The 15627-nt window shown below is 43.0% G+C and overlaps 1 protein-coding gene across 8 annotated transcripts in view; it reads left to right on the forward strand.

Moving 5' to 3' along the window:
- The first annotated feature begins 475 nt into the window (after positions 1–475).
- Positions 476–15627, forward strand: part of eml1 (EMAP like 1) — a 53165-nt gene continuing 38013 nt past the window's right edge. For 3 of the 8 annotated variants that reach the window (XM_085256216.1, XM_085256217.1, XM_085256218.1), the window contains exon 1: positions 13300–13948. In XM_085256216.1, the coding sequence (XP_085112342.1) occupies positions 13882–13948 (67 nt within the window). In that variant the 5' untranslated portion in view covers positions 13300–13881. Of the gene's footprint in view, positions 667–13299; positions 13949–15627 lie in introns of those variants that run through there. The other 5 variants (XM_085256222.1, XM_085256224.1, XM_085256219.1 and 2 more) reach the window with 4 other exon arrangements.

A 15627-nucleotide genomic window follows, 5' to 3' on the forward strand; every position in this document is an offset into this window, starting at 1 on the left:
GTTTCTCCATACAATCCTCAATGAGGCACTACTGCCCTCTGCAGGAAATAAAAGTGACTACTGCCAAAAATGCCGAGCTTTTCCGCCAGGCCTGGGCAAACCTGTCTCTCAAGGGATAAGAAGTTTACTGAAGGGTTTCTGTTACAGGCTGGAGGGATGAGGAGAAAAGCACACTGGAAAACAAATGTGGCTCTGGTTATTTCATAAGGAGTTTCTTAGGAAAATGCTTAGCCTGCCTGTTTTGTCGGAGGCAAAGTGAAACAAAACTCTTATCTTTTTTAATTTTAATGATTACATGTGCTTTCAGTAGAAAGCCTGTGACATCATAGCTCAAAGGTCTGTCATATCTAAGAGAAACAGTATCCCAAGTGAGGGCTGTAGTTACAAATTTAGTGTCCAATCGCGCGGTGTCCGATGTTTGACTGGCATATCTAAGGGCCACTAGCCAGATTGGGAGCCAGAGGGAGAGAGTGAAAGCAGACAAGGCGATAGAGAGTCTTAGAGTGAAACAGTCTAAGAGATAAAAGTAGAAAGCAAAGAGTTGGACCACACATTGAAGGAGGCACAAATAGAGAAGAAGCAATCAGCTGCTTACACCTAACTGACCAGGGAAGACGCTGTCCCGAACCTCTGTGGCCATGTCTGACTGTGAGGGGCTCCCTATGGGTAAGAGGAGCCTGAGTCTGCGTGACTTTTGCATGGGAATGTTTACGCATGTGTTCGAGAGAGATATATGAGAGTGCACATCTTGCAGGTCTGGAAATTGGATTCTGTATCATCTGCATTTGCTTCTCTGTTTTCTTTCACTGTGTGTACATTTGAAGGAGGGGAAGGATTTGGGGAGGGGAGGAAGGGGGTGGTGGTGTGTGTGTGGGGGGGGGGGGGGAGCAAGTGGGAGGGGTGGGTGTCTTTCTCAGCCCATCCTGTTTTAGTCTAAACCCTCTGCTGGGACAGCTCACCCAGCAAATATTCAACTGCAGCGAGGAGCCTGTTCAGCTTGAGGCCTTATATGGAAACTTGGAGCGAATTCCCTTTTGGTTTCATCAAAATAATGCAGAATGACTGCCCATAAGTTTTAATGTGAGATGTGCAGGGAAGGAGAGAGAGAGAGGAGGATGAAGGTCAGGTTGGATTAAGGCAGGGAAGTCCCGGCAAAGCTGCGCATTTTGTCGGTTTCTCCAATTGTTCCTGTGAGAAGGATGTTTGGATACAGCAGTGCTACATGTGTGCCACAGCATTAAGCTAAAGGTCATTTTTGTGCAAGTGCAGCCAAGCTAAGAGAAGAGATGAGGCCTTACTGCTTCCAGCAGAAACAATCAGTTATAAATAGAAGCCTTTCCCCTTGTCTGGTCCTTTCACTCCTGCACTCTCTCACTCATGTTTCATTCTCACCTCTGTCTACCCCCCCACACACACACACACACGCCCCCATTCTCACTGTGGGTCGTGCATGACTCTTTCTTCGGTGTAATTAAACGCGACTCAGCAGAATGAGAAGCCTTTGAAGTCGGCAGTTATATAAACTGCAGCTTTGAGACGAGCAGCCAAGATTTTTTGTGATTGTGTTTAATGAAGAGCTGACCACGCGGTGGCCACGCCTCCTTATCCTATGATATCATTCCCTATTGCATTTGCCAGGAAATGGCATCAAACCCGATAAGCTAAATCACTTCCAAGCTCTCATTTCAATGCAGATTCATTTTTAGCCCCTCCCCCTTCCCTCTTTCTTGCCCTTTCTGTCCTGCTGATTTCATAACTCAATAAAATTCCATAACTTTAAAAGGCTTCTGCTGCAGATCTATATTTCCAGCTTTACACTCCAGTTTTTATGCTGTTTAAAACTAATGTGCTCAGCACGTGCATATTAAGTTCGTTCATTCATTCCACACGCGGCAGTGACTCAGATGTTTTGCACAGGCTTTAAACCTTTTATCCACACATTCTGTATCTTTTTGAAATCTTTGCAGTGCAATTTTTAGGTTTAGTTAAACATGTGTTTCATATTTTAAACAGCCTGTTTCAAGAGCAGATGTTTGTGTGCAAAGATGACAAAGCAATGGTGCACGCATGTCTGGGAATGAAGATGTTATCTGTAGGAAGCGGTGTTTGGGAAACAGCACTTGGAGAAATAAACAGTTTAAAACAGCAGCCTAACGGTCAGTGAGTCTGATATAGGGACGCGTTCGAGTTCAGTTTCTGTAAACAAACTCCTTAAAGAAATGCACATTATGTATTCATGCCTGAGTAATATCACATGTGTGCATTTAAAGCATGGCTTGTACTGATGATTAAAATGTATTTCTTAATCCTCATTAGTTAGTTTTGGGGACACCATGGACCTGAACCATGTGGTCCTCTTGTTGCATGTTATCTGTGTGCATGCGTTGGTTTTCTCACGTTGGCATGTGTGGCAAACAACCACACACTCTCACATCCACAACCACAGTCAACACACAACAACAGTCTGACTCTCTTAGATGGTCTGGTGACATATTAAGGTTGTATCTTGCTTTTTTTGTCCATAGCTGGGCCAGCTCTTGGATTTATGTAAGCATCCTGCTCATGCTTTAAAATTAAGTGTAACTATATAGTGTAGAAACTACGTGATATGCAGAGAGGGTAGATTAAATTGTTCATATCATGTTCGAGTGAAGTAAGTCAATAATACAGCAATGTTAAATCTGGCGACACCGCACATGATTTCATCTCGCGCGCTTTGGATGGTGGTTTGGTGAAGGCATCCATCTCAGTCAAGTTGAGCAGCCGCCTCTACTTTTTTGGGTATACCGATAAAAGGAAATTGGGCGGTTGTTACATTTACAAAAGTCTAACTTGTAATTTGAACAAAATAATGTCTTGTGTGTTTGGTGAACGTAATTAAATTATGTAGGATTTGTATGAAATTCAACAACTTAATTAGTTCTTGTTGAGGTGATCTGATACAATCTAGTAAGAGTGATTAGTTGCTGGACTCATGAAATTCACAAGATCACATGAGATTTCAAACTGCAGGAAAATCACTGGAGTTATAAGAGGCAGACAACTACACACACACGGACACACACCACGTTTATGCTATCGCCATTTGTTGTGGTTTAACCTGTCAAGGACAAAAACATACTGAAAATTCTGCATCAAGCCTTGAAATCATAGCTTTCCTGCTTTTGTTAAGCTGTTGCCTCACAGCAAGAAGGTCCTTGGTTCAAATCCCAATTCTGGCGGATTTGCAGTGGGTTCTCTCTGGGTATTCTGGTTTCCTCCCACAGTTAAACATCATGTAGTTATTAGAGTTGTTAAGTTTGCCGATGACACCACAGTGCTCGGACTTATATCCAACAACGATGAGACAAACTACAGGACAGAGGTGCAACAACTAGAGTCATGGTGCCACGACAATAACTTGGTCTTAAACACCAAAAAGACCAAGGAGATCATTGTAGATTTCCGGAGGAAGGGTCATAACAACCATCTGCCTCTCTTCATTGGCAGTGAGGCGGTGGAGAGGGTGAGCAGTTTTAAATTCTTGGGGGTAACTGTGACCGAGGACCTGTCCTGGGGCAACCATATCACCTTAGTTGCACGGAAGGCCCAACAGCGCCTCTACTACCTGAGGAGACTACGGAGCGCACACATTCCCAGACCTCTGATGTTGAACTTCTATAACTGTGCCATCAGCAGCGTCCTGACGCATGGATTTCTAGTGTGGTTCCCCAGCTGCACCAAGGCCGACCAGCAAGCACTCCAGCGGGTGGTGAAAGAAGCTGGCAGAATTATTGGAACAATTCTGCCAGAGATCAGTAATATCTTCCCCACTCGCTGTCTGAGGAGGGTGCACAGTATCCTGCGGGACCAACATCACCCTGCGCGCCACCTTTTCCACCTGCTGCCCTCAGGGAGAAGGTACAGGTCTATACAGGCCAGAACATCCAGACTGGCCAACAGCCTGTATCCACAGGCTGTGAGGCTCCTGAATTCTGCCCCCCTCCCCTCTCTGCCCCCCTCTCACGGACAATAATCATATCCAACTTCTTAATAGCACTGAACTGGTTTGCATTGGTGCATTATATCTTTATTCTCTCTTCCCCCCCCCCCCCCCTTTCTTAAATAGACAACCATCATATCTCACAGTACAATAATATTGAACGGGTTGCATTGTTGCATTTTGTCATGTTTCTCAGGTCTTTGTCTGAATGTCCTATGAACATTACCTGTCTTGTTCTCATGTTGCTGCTAAGGATTGTCTCATTGCACTGAAGTCACACTGGGTTAAATATTTACACTTGGGTTTTAAGGGGTATTTGTTTGTTTGTTTTTTACGGGTTGTACGGAAGCCCCAAACGCAATTTCATTGTTCTTTGACAATGACAATAAATAAATACTTGACTTGACTTGGTGATTCCAAATTGCCCATGAATGTGAGTGCAAATGGTTGCTTGTCTCTATGTGATAGACTGTCCAGGTTGTACCCTGCCTCTTAACCTATCACTTTGGGGTTATGCCCCAGCCCCCTGCAACCCGGATAAAGATAGGAGGATGGTAGTAGTAAATCCATTCAATTTTTATGTAAACCAGACTCTAGACCTTGTTGAACATTGTGTAATATGAAGAAAGCATGTAGTATTTAAGTGACCAATTACTATTGGAGTAAAAGTTATTGAATAGTGTTGGGATAAAATGACAAAATTGTGAAGGATTAAAATATTCTAAGAGCTCAACTTACTTCATCTAAACATGTTTCAATCATCCACTATTGAATTAAGTAAATCCAACACTTTTTTTAGTGTATAACAACTAAGATGAGATACTTAATGCAGAATTAAGTGATACTGCCGTCAAAATGTCTAATGAAAACAGTCCTCATGTTGCAAAAAATCACAAAACATAGCGGCTGATAATCAATTTGATTTTCCTTTTTTCTGTGTTAATACTTGCCTACAATTAATAGTTGTAGTCCTACTACTGTCCCATAGGTGGCAGTATTGGTATGCTGAATGAGTGGCTGTGGTAGTGGTCATAGAATAAAGGCAAAGCAAAGGGCCATAAAAGGTGGCAAGTTCAGCCCCGTTTTATGGGGCTGGGAAAGTGAAATAAAATGGAACAAAAGTACATCTGAAAAGCAGCTCCGGCTGCTGTGTGTCACTTAACTGAGACTTTTGGGGACAGAAATAGAAAGTGACAGAAAATGTTGAGCATCGAGCCACATTAGATGCAGTATACCTGGACGCTCTTGAGTGTGCATGTCTTTGTGGCGAGTGGGAAGCTTGTAAGAGTATGTGTGTCTGTGTGTGTGTGTGTTCAGAAATGCAGATGACAGTTAAAGATGGCGTCATGCACGACTCTCTGACGTCAGACCTCCATCTGTGCCCTGAATATGAGGACAAGTGGCTCTGCTGATGTGGAACCTTTTTCTTGGTTCATTTGTCATGTGGGCTTTGGAGCAATGACCTGCAGTTCTGAGTGAGTTTCCTGCCACGAATTACCATAAATTCTCGAGCAGAGGCTTACTTTAGCCCAGGTTATTTAAGGGTGAACTGAAGAAGAACTGCGATGCTGTGACTTTAAAAGGGACAGGAAAGGATTGACCGGCAGGTTCAGCGAAAAATCATTCGATTCAAGACCAATGAACATAAAAGTTGTTACAAAAAAACGCAGAGTGGAAAGACATCAGAGAGTTGTAGTATACGGCTGTTGAGGGTGGTGCATGAGCGAAGGAGAGAGCCAGAGTTGGTTGTTCAGGAAATGGGGGGAGGGAGTGGATGGGTGTTTCAGCGGCCGAGTCAGATTTGATTAATGTTGTCGTTGCTTGAGAGAACACACAGCTCCGAACACTCTTGGATACACACTGTGTGTCCATATTACGCACCACAGCGCTGCTGGGTTTTCATGGTGGTGATGAGGTGGATTTAGATTCCTGTCCTTTAGATGAGTAGAACAATTTTCACAGTAGTAGAAAGCTGATGAATTCCAATCCCTCCCACTGACCTGCACGGGGCTCTTTTCTGATTTTTAATGGCCCCGCACGGCAATGGTTGCAAAGACTTTCATGGATTGCAGTCCATTGAATTACACCAGTCCTGTTCTACCTCTGTGTCCGAATTATGCCTCATTAACATATAGATTAGATTTAGAGAAGTCAGTCTGGTTTATAAACCTTCTTTCCCACTTCCATACCATCATTAGTGTGAAGGCGACGGGGTCAGGCAGGGTTGGGGAGGAGGCGGGAAGAGGTATCAAAGGTTGACAAGAAGCAATGAAGGCTGAGGTAATACCCACAGTATGATTTTAAAGGGTGTCACGATGTTATGAATTTCATAACGTTGTAGCAGAAGATCAAGTCCTCTTTTCACACTTTTTTCCGCTCAGATCATCTGCTTTTTTCTTCCTGCCTTTCAGCTCAAAACAGTCCTCTCAAAGGTGTCTCAAAGCGTGTTTAGTGAAAATTCAATTCTGTTCTCCACACATTTACAATCTCTTTTGAGGATGCCTCTTTCATCCTGGAAGAAAAGCAGTGTCCTCTTTCAGTTTACTTATAGATCTTTCCTTTCATCCACATTAAGATTTTTTTTCTTTAAAGGTTTTTCTTTATCCAAAATGAGAGTTTAGATATTGAAGGAGATATAAACTGTGTGCACTGTAAACCCCAAACTGCATTAGCTGTTCATCACATTGGTTATTCTAAACCAAAGGTGAGTTTTTTATCTTAACCGTGTATGAAAACTTTAATCTCCATCTGTATTTAACATAAAATGTATCTAAAGATCCTTACTTATTTTTAAACTGTCTTCCAAACCTTTTCTCTTGAGCTTAATTGAGAGAAATGAAAAACACACAGCACTGATATGACGCTTATGTGCTACTGTACGTCCTAAAAACAATAATGACGGTATTTATGGTCGACATCCAAAGGTTCTCTTGGAGGTTCTGTTTGTATAAAAGTTGAAAATGTGTGGAGATTTTAAAAAATGACAAATCTGTTGAGTTAAGCTTTGGCTTTAAAAGCACTTCCTGATTTTACAGCTGCAAACCATGAACACTTGTAAAGCTCGACTCAGTATCAGATTACACTGAGCTGAGTATTATTGTTGGAAAGCACTGATCAAGTTTACATCTGCTGAACAGAAAAAGAGACAGCATACATGAATACTTGCACTCTATATGTTTGTCGCTCTATTAATATTTTCTTTACCTTTACCTTTCTTTACCTATATTTAAAGGTTAAAACAGATTGTAGCTCCAGCACAACTTCTAGGCTTGCAGTTAATCGATTAAAATAAATAAATGCATTGACACTGACTAACAAAACATATCTACACAACTCTTACTTTATTATAAATCTGTGTAAATAAATACGAGGCTCTGTGGATATTACAGAGACTGGCAGTGGATTTGATTTGAACATGAGTAATGCTGTTAAGAGTTCATGACGAAAGGAGTGCATTAAAACACAAGTGGTGACCCAGTTTTCCTGAATGATAACATCATAATTTGGCACTGCTGCTGCTTGTGTGGCTCACAAGAGTGCACTATGCTGTGTGGCTGCTATTTGATTTAGCCATGCTCCTCTCTGTTATGTTTGCAACATTTGCGAGCCGACTGTCTTCAGAGGACAATTAGATGAAGTATTTAATTTTAGCAAAAGCAGATGGCTCCAATTGCTTACTGCAGGATATTCATCTCTAACAGTGTTAGCCACGCTAGCATCGTCACAGGAGGCACTGGTGTCTGTGGCATACATTTGCATTTGCATCTAGCTTCATGTAGTGGTGATACAATTTCTATGGCAGGGGAGGAACTGCTTTATTGGGATAAGTAACTGTGCATGTGTCAAGCTGTGTATTTTAAAACAGTGTATGTCCTTATAATCTATGTGATGCAGGCTTTTCTGGTTTCTCAAACAGAGCTGCTAACACTCTGGATCCCCCACTCACCCACGCCCCCGCTGAATCTAGGTCACATTTCTACCACATAATTCATGATAACAGAAACTCTTAACAATGTATCATCCTTGCAAATTCTTGTTGATCTGACAGGGTTAAACTAAATTATCTGCCGTTCTCTCTTATGCAGTGGAGCCAGCGGACTGTCAGGTTCTTCCCACATCGTGTCGGGCTGGACCTTGATAAATGAAACATCAGCTGAAATCACCGAGATATGCAGTACCATGTAGGCAGCCCTTGAAGCTAATAATGCCCGACACATGGGTACCATAGTTCATAATTAAGTGTCATAAAATATGTTTTATTCTGCACTCAGAGGCTCTTCTGTTAAGAATGTATTAGAAATGACAGCTTATTTTTTTCCCAGCATGTGGGGGATGATGTCTTTTCAACAGACTCTCGGCTGATTTGCTATTCCCTCTCACACTCAGCTATTAAAAAGAGTAAGCCTGTCAGTCACAGAGAGTAACCGGTCGTCATTTAGGTGCATCAGTGGCACCACTGATTTTAAAGGATATCAAACAGGCCAAAATATTACAGTTCCTAGAGGGGAAATTTGGATATTTCAGTTCAAGAAAAAGTACACTACTAAAAAAAAACATAAAGGATTTTTTTTTATCAGACAACAGCATCAAATCAGTTAAAGTTGTGGGATAGTGATCTGGTCATTAAAACAGGTGGTTTTACAGGTTAGGCCACTGGAAGTTTTGCTTTCCTCATCCTCCTTTCTGACTGTTTTTTCACTAGTTTTAGGTTTGACTAGGGTCAGTGTCACTATTGTTAGCATGAGGTGATACCTGGACCCTATAGAGGTTGCGCAGGTAGTCCAACTCCTCCAGGATGGCACATGTGCCATTGCCAGGAGTTTTCTTGTGCCCCCTGGCACAGTCTCAAGATCGCTTTGAAATGAAAACCTGCAGTATTTTGCTGTCACTTCCACTGTGGGATGATGAGTTAACACAACAGCTAAAGAGCCAAGTGAAGGTTCTCACAACCACGGAAGTAAATGAGAAACACTCGTTTAATGTGGAGGGTTTTATGCTCGCTCTTTCCTTTTGGCTCATCTTGTCCTTGGCACAAGCTCATAGTGGCTGACCTTTGCTACCTGCTGCTACATTTACATTTTAGATTTAACACTTCTCCTCTTTCCATGTGAAAAAGTAGCTAGTCAACCTTTGTATATAGTTTTTTTTTAAAAAAGGATAGGTTAAAATTGTACTTGATGTAATGTTTAACTATTATAGCTGGAACAACCCTCAAAGCTGCAGCCCAAAAACACAATCACTAAGATGTGTGTATGGTCTTTAGCTGGCCAAAAAATCTGGGAAACCTGATCCTACATGTGTCCATAGGCTTTGTTTAAACTCTGTGTTTATATAAATCAATGGGAGCCCAGGTTGAAATAATTTGTGGTGTAAAGCACAAAGCAGCCCAATAACCAGGACAGACACACAGATGGTGGCTGGATCATGCAGAGGATTGACCTTGTTTCCTCTTCAGCTCTGGATTTGATTGTGTATAATCCTGGCCCACTGACAGACTGACTGATCATCTGTTGATAATAAAAAAAATGTCAGCAGTTTCTTTTTTCTTTCTGAAACAAAAATAAGTTTTAAAAAATGAACAGCACGCTAAATGTTGAATGTGACCTTCAAGTGCCTCATGGGAACAAAAGGAGTAAAAACAGAGCCAGTTGAGAAAGCAATGGAGAACTACAGGCATGATGCCAAGCTGCCAAGTTAAAAGTGCTTTTAAACAAATGACGCTAACCCCTGTTAAATGTATCATGCAAATAAAGTTGAGCATGTGCTTTAAAACTACCATGCATTCCCCTAATTTTCCACTGAACTAACCATGTGCCCAACAGTATAGTATTATTATGGAATAAAAAGAAAGTAAGGATAATTAAAGAAAGGATTAAAGAAAAAGCAGTAGCAATTAGAGTAAATCTGTGGTTTATGCTTTTGTTTCTTGGCCACTAGGGGGCAATAAAATCAGCAGACCACAACACAAAGGTATCATCGCTTTTTTAAGCTATTATGGCTAACAGTTAGAAGTTAGAACAGTTAGCAGTAGAAAACATATAGCCACTATATCTTTTTATGAAGTGTAGCCACTTAAAAAAAAAAAACATTAACTAAAAATATTTAGCTGATAAATCCCCCTGTTTGTCAGGTTTTGTTGTTTGCATGTCTAACTGACTGCACAGATTGTGTGTTTTAGAGGCCGTGCACACGCAGTATTTGTTAATAGAAGCGGAATAGCCTCACAGTAAGTGCAGCACTGTCCCGCTTGTCTTACAAGTGGTTCACTGATGGGCAGTGAGGGTGGGAGCAATGGACTGAAAAGGGATGGAGCAGCAGCACCAGCACACTTCACCACCTGCCACCCTCTGAGTTGTAGGTGGGGTCAAGAGCCCCATGGGGCAGGATTTTGGAGGGAATATACTCTCCTCTGGCACAAGCATATGCACAGAGAGACAGATACACATAAAACCAGACCCTCTAATCTAGATCCCACATCAGACCCTGCAGTGAAATGCTACAATGGGATTTACCATAATCTGAGCCCCTTCAGACAAAACACCACTGTGACCTGCAGTCTTTCAGAACAAAGCACAAAGGGTGCATGTTTTGCTTGTTCTTCTAGCAGAGAACTGCAAGGAATTCCTTGTTTTATCTCAATCAAAACACTGGATGTTGTACTACTCAGGACTAAAAATACACAGACTGTATATTAATGCAGGACAGCTGGGTGCACAGTTATATTCTGTGGTTGTTGATAAGAATATTAACTGAAGACAGTGCAAAGGTAAGACTTTTTACATTGTAGCATTCTTGCGAATAAAGAGCGAAAATGCAGCACGGGTCTACAAAGAGCACCTTGTTTCCTTGCATAATCCTGTCTGCTGGTGAGCTTAGTCGATCTGCTGTGGGCTCGATGTTATTGTGTAATAAGTGAAGCCAAGTGCAATGTTTTCCCCGAGGTTGAAGCCGTGGAGGGCCTCGAACCATAAACTGATCACTGCATGCCTTTCATCCTCCTTTCCTCCCATGCTTCTTAATTCAGATAAAACTGAGGTTATTGTACTCGGCCCTGAAAATCTTAGAAATATGGTATCTAACCAGATTCTTACTCTGGATGGCATTACCTTGGCCTCCAGTAACGCTGTGAGGAACCTTGGAGTCATTTTTGACCAGGACATGTCCTTCAATGCACATATTTAACAAATATGTAAGACTGCTTTCCTCCATTTGTGCAACATCTCTAAAATTAGAAATATCCTGTCTCAGAGTGACGCTGAAAAACTAGTTCATGCATTTATTACTTCCAGGCTGGACGACTGTAATTCATTATTATCAGGATGTCCTAAAAACTCACTGAAAAGCCTTCAGCTAATCCAAAATGCTGCAGCAAGAGTCCTGACAGGGACTAGAAAGAGAGAGCATATTTCTCCTGTTTTGGCTTCCCTTCATTGGCTTCCTGTTAAATCCAGAATTGAATTCAAAATCCTGCTCCTCACATACAAGGTCTTAAATAATCAGGCCCCATCTTATCTTAATGACCTTGTAGTACCATATCACCCTATCAGAGCACTTCGCTCTCACTCTGCAGGCCTACTTGTTGTTCCTAGAGTATTTAAAAGTAGAATGGGAGGCAGAGCCTTCAGTTTTCAGGCCCCTCTTCTGTGGAACCAGCTTCCAGTTTGGATTCGGGAGACAGATACTATCGCTACTTTCAAGATTAGGCTTAAAACTTTCCTTTTTGCTAAAGCATATAGTTAGGGCTGGACCAGGTGACCCTGAATCCTCCCTTAGTTATGCTGCAATAGACATAGGCTGCCGGGGATTCCCATGATGCATTGGGTTTTTCCTTTCCAGTCACCTTTCTCACTCACTATGTATTAACAGACCTCTCTGCATTGAATCATATCTGTTATTAATCTCTGTCTCTCGTCCACAGCATGTCTTTATCCTGTCTTCCTTCTCTCACCCCAACCGGTCGCAGCAGATGGCCCCGCCCCTCCCTGAGCCTGGTTCTGCTGGAGGTTTCTTCCTGTTAAAAGGGAGTTTTTCCTTCCCACTGTCGCCAAAGTGCTTGCTCATAGGGGGTCATATGATTGTTGGGTTTTTCTCTGTATCTATGAAGCGCCTTGAGGCGACTTTTGTTGTGATTTGGCGCTATATAAATAAAATTGAATTGAATTGAACTTTTAAAAGGTCAAATCTAGCAGGGTCACCTTTAAACCAGAGATATCGTGACAGGTACCTGCACCAACAGAGCATCGTGTTGACTGATAGTATCACGTGTTCTGGACTGCTATGAAAAACATCATGTATCCTTTCATGGGCTCGTCCCTCTGCTCTCTTTAGAGCTTCCCTGCCTTTGTGTGACTTTTGTCGGCTTTGCCTTGTGATCTCGGGGGGAAAAAATGGGGGAAGTGTTTCCAACATGAATATAGGCCACAGACACTGTGTTCTTAGGCTTTATTAGTTTTCCCTTCAAGCCTGAATTATAAATAATGCAGTGAGACCCCTCCTCTCCTGCACATACAAAACCCTCTCTCTGTGTCCCTTTTTTTCTATAGGGTGCCCCCACCCTCACAAAACTCCCACCCTGCTCACTTTTTAATTTGCTCCTTCTTTCTACACCCAGCACCCTCCTCGAGCACCACTCAATTTCTTTTTCCTCCTCCCCCCTCTACCCTCCATTTATTTCTCTCTTTCCTCAATCCCCTATAGTCTCCCTTTCATTCTCTCCCCCTCTCGTCCTTGTTTTAAGGAACCCTCGGTCTCTGCGCAGTCTGCAGCAGGGCAGATAAGACGGACAGAGGACAGAATGATAATCGTGTTTAGTCACAGCTGAGATCCCCTTGGCAAGGTTCAGCTCAAACGCTTGGAGGAGGTGACGTCGGTTTTGTTGTGGTGTGTCCCCATGTGACTCCGTACTCACACCTACAGTATATGTGACGTTGCTGTGCATGTGAGAGCAGGAGGATAACATACCAGCTACTCCTTGCTGACTTCTCTTTCAGCTCTTTTTTTCTCCTGCCTCCTGTCTAATCTCTGTTTTCTTCTCCCCAATGCCCTTGTCTCATTCCTCTCCCACTTTGCCCTTGCTTCTCCATATTTCCCCATCTGCTTTCTTTCTTTCTTCCTCTATTTCCTCTCCTGCCATTCCTCCTTTCTCTTGAAGTCTCCTTCCTCTACCATGTCCTCTCTTCTCCCCTTTCCTCCTCTCCTCCGCTCCGCTCCCACTAAAGCTGGAGGAGGAGGAGGCTGTAGCTGACAGGCCCAGCCCCCTGCGCTCTGACTCGTCCACGCTGTGTGTGACGGGAAGGCTGGGCTGTCCCGAGCATTATCTTAACACTCACACAGCTCCTGACACACAAACATACATACATATACACAGCGACAGCCTGTGCCAGAGCTCGCCTGCGCTGTCAGCTCAAGCCCTCTTAAAGCTGTTTTTTTTCTCTTCTCTCTCTCTTCTGGAGATCAGCGAGAGCTAACGACACACAGCTGTCTCTCCTGAACGCTGGAGAAATAAGGACAAGAGGAGCCAGGGGAAGGGAAGGAGAGGACGATCACAGGGGAAAGAAAAAGAAAACACGACCGGCAGCCTCTTAACTTGTGTCCCTGTTCAGTCATTCTTCTGCAGGGAGTGTTTTCTGCTGTAGTTCAGGACTTTTCTTTTCTTTTTTTTGTGAGAGAGGGGGATTGGAAAAAAAGAGGGGCTGGAGTTCACATGACATAATCGGAGTGAATGGGTTGCCATGGTGACTCACCCAGGGAGCCTGACCCGTACAGAGTGAATGGAGGGAGCGCCTTGGACGCCAAGTGAGCGATAAACTAAAGTAGGGGAATCACCAGAGAGAGAGAGAAGGAGCGAAGGAGTGGTGGGATACCAGAGGGAGGACAGAGGTGCCGAGCAGAGGCTGAGAATGGAGGACGGTTTTTCCAGCTACAGCAGTTTATATGACACCTCATCACTGCTACAGTTCTGCAACGGTAAAACTAAACTAACCCTTCATATACTCCCATCCCTCTCTACTATGAACTGCATGCTGCTTTCTGGATTTGACATGTCACCAGCTGACTGGTGTGACTTGACACCCTGCAGAGGTGTTAGATGTTGCAGACATGAGCTGGGGTTTTTTTGTAAAACTATAACATTTTCCATCATTGTTTAGATCTGGATGCTCTTCAATTGATTAATCACTAGACTTACTGTCAAACAGACGGATGTTTAAGTCAAAGCAGGCGCTCCCAGGTTGACATTTACAGGATGAAAGAAAAACTAAAAGCACTGCAGATTTAACAGGAAGTGTTTGAAATCAAGGCCGGGCTGATGTCAACAGCCTCCATCAGGAGAGAGCTAATAAACAAAGAGGAAGGGAGGATGAGAAACAGTCCTTTGCTCACAGCGCTGCCCCGGCTCTGCTCGATGTGATGAAGGGCTTGTTATGAATGTATACACAGTGTACGTATTCTGCAGTTTGCCGAATGAGACAAAACGGTGTGACAGAACAGGACACTCCTTCTCGCCTGCTGCAACGTGATTTCTTTGCTGGCACAGGGAGAAACCGTACTTCAGGCTGATAATGTTATGGGTGGGAGAGGGTGACTCAGGGAAGAGCGAAGAGCAGCATGACACATCAATATTAGGATTCATTTCCAAGATGCGCCCATTCTTCTTGACGACTGAGCCCTCGTGTGAGACGTATGCTCAGTTTATGTATCGACAGCATACTTTAAGTGATGCCTGCATTTATCCCAGTACAACGGGACAGTTTTTTCTTTCTGTACGGCTCAGTTTGTTCATAGTCACTGCTGGTGTGTACCAACTACAGTGACACACACATAAGGGGATTATCCCCAACACAACCTGTGTCTGTGATAGGGAGCAGCAGAGGGAGTTTAAACCACACTGTTTTGTTGTTGTTACTAACATGTGCTTTAAAATGTTGATCACATGGAAAGGGGGAACACTCACTTCACCCTCTTTTATTGTGCTTGTCCGTAGCAGTGACTGTGATGTCGTGGTTAGCGTGAGCTATCACTGCTGAAGGATGGAGTAACATAATTGCCATTGGTGGATAATGAGAAAATCAATCATATTTACTGTGCTGTGTAAGCACCAGCAATCAGTGAGATGAGGGGAATACCACTGGCCAACCGAGCAAATCAGAGGTGTGGAATTGCACTGACGAATGTCCCACCAGGGTTACTGGTCGCTTCAGTATTTTAATGCATAACTGATGAGGTGAAACTACTTAAAAGCTTTCACCCCGTATGGATTTCCTTTATTAAATTTATAGCCAGCCACAGCAGCTTAGATACAGACAAAGAGGGGGGTAAAAAGGGGTAAGAGAAGGGTATCGAGTAGAGAAGAAAAGCATCTTCATCCATAAATGTGTTTTCTTTTTACTCTGTTTACCCTTTGGAAGTCCTTTCATAAGACTTGGAGGAAAACTGGGCACCATTACAGGGTTACAAAAATGATAAAATCAAGCATAACGAAACCAGCTGTTGGATAAAACAAAGCACATAAGTATGTAATACAAAATCCTTTGAATTCACAGAAGCAGAATAATGAAGCCCTAGTGTAAAATAGGAGACTGATTAAAAATGGTGCTTCGTTTTTCCTGGTGTCTACAGTCACAGGGAATAATAAGGAACAAGGATAT

Source organism: Mchenga conophoros, linkage group LG19 (genome assembly GCF_057382185.1).
Source record: "Mchenga conophoros isolate Kocher_MC1m ecotype Shallow Benthic linkage group LG19, M_conophoros_male_GT1.1, whole genome shotgun sequence".
Classification (NCBI taxonomy): domain Eukaryota; kingdom Metazoa; phylum Chordata; class Actinopteri; order Cichliformes; family Cichlidae; genus Mchenga; species Mchenga conophoros.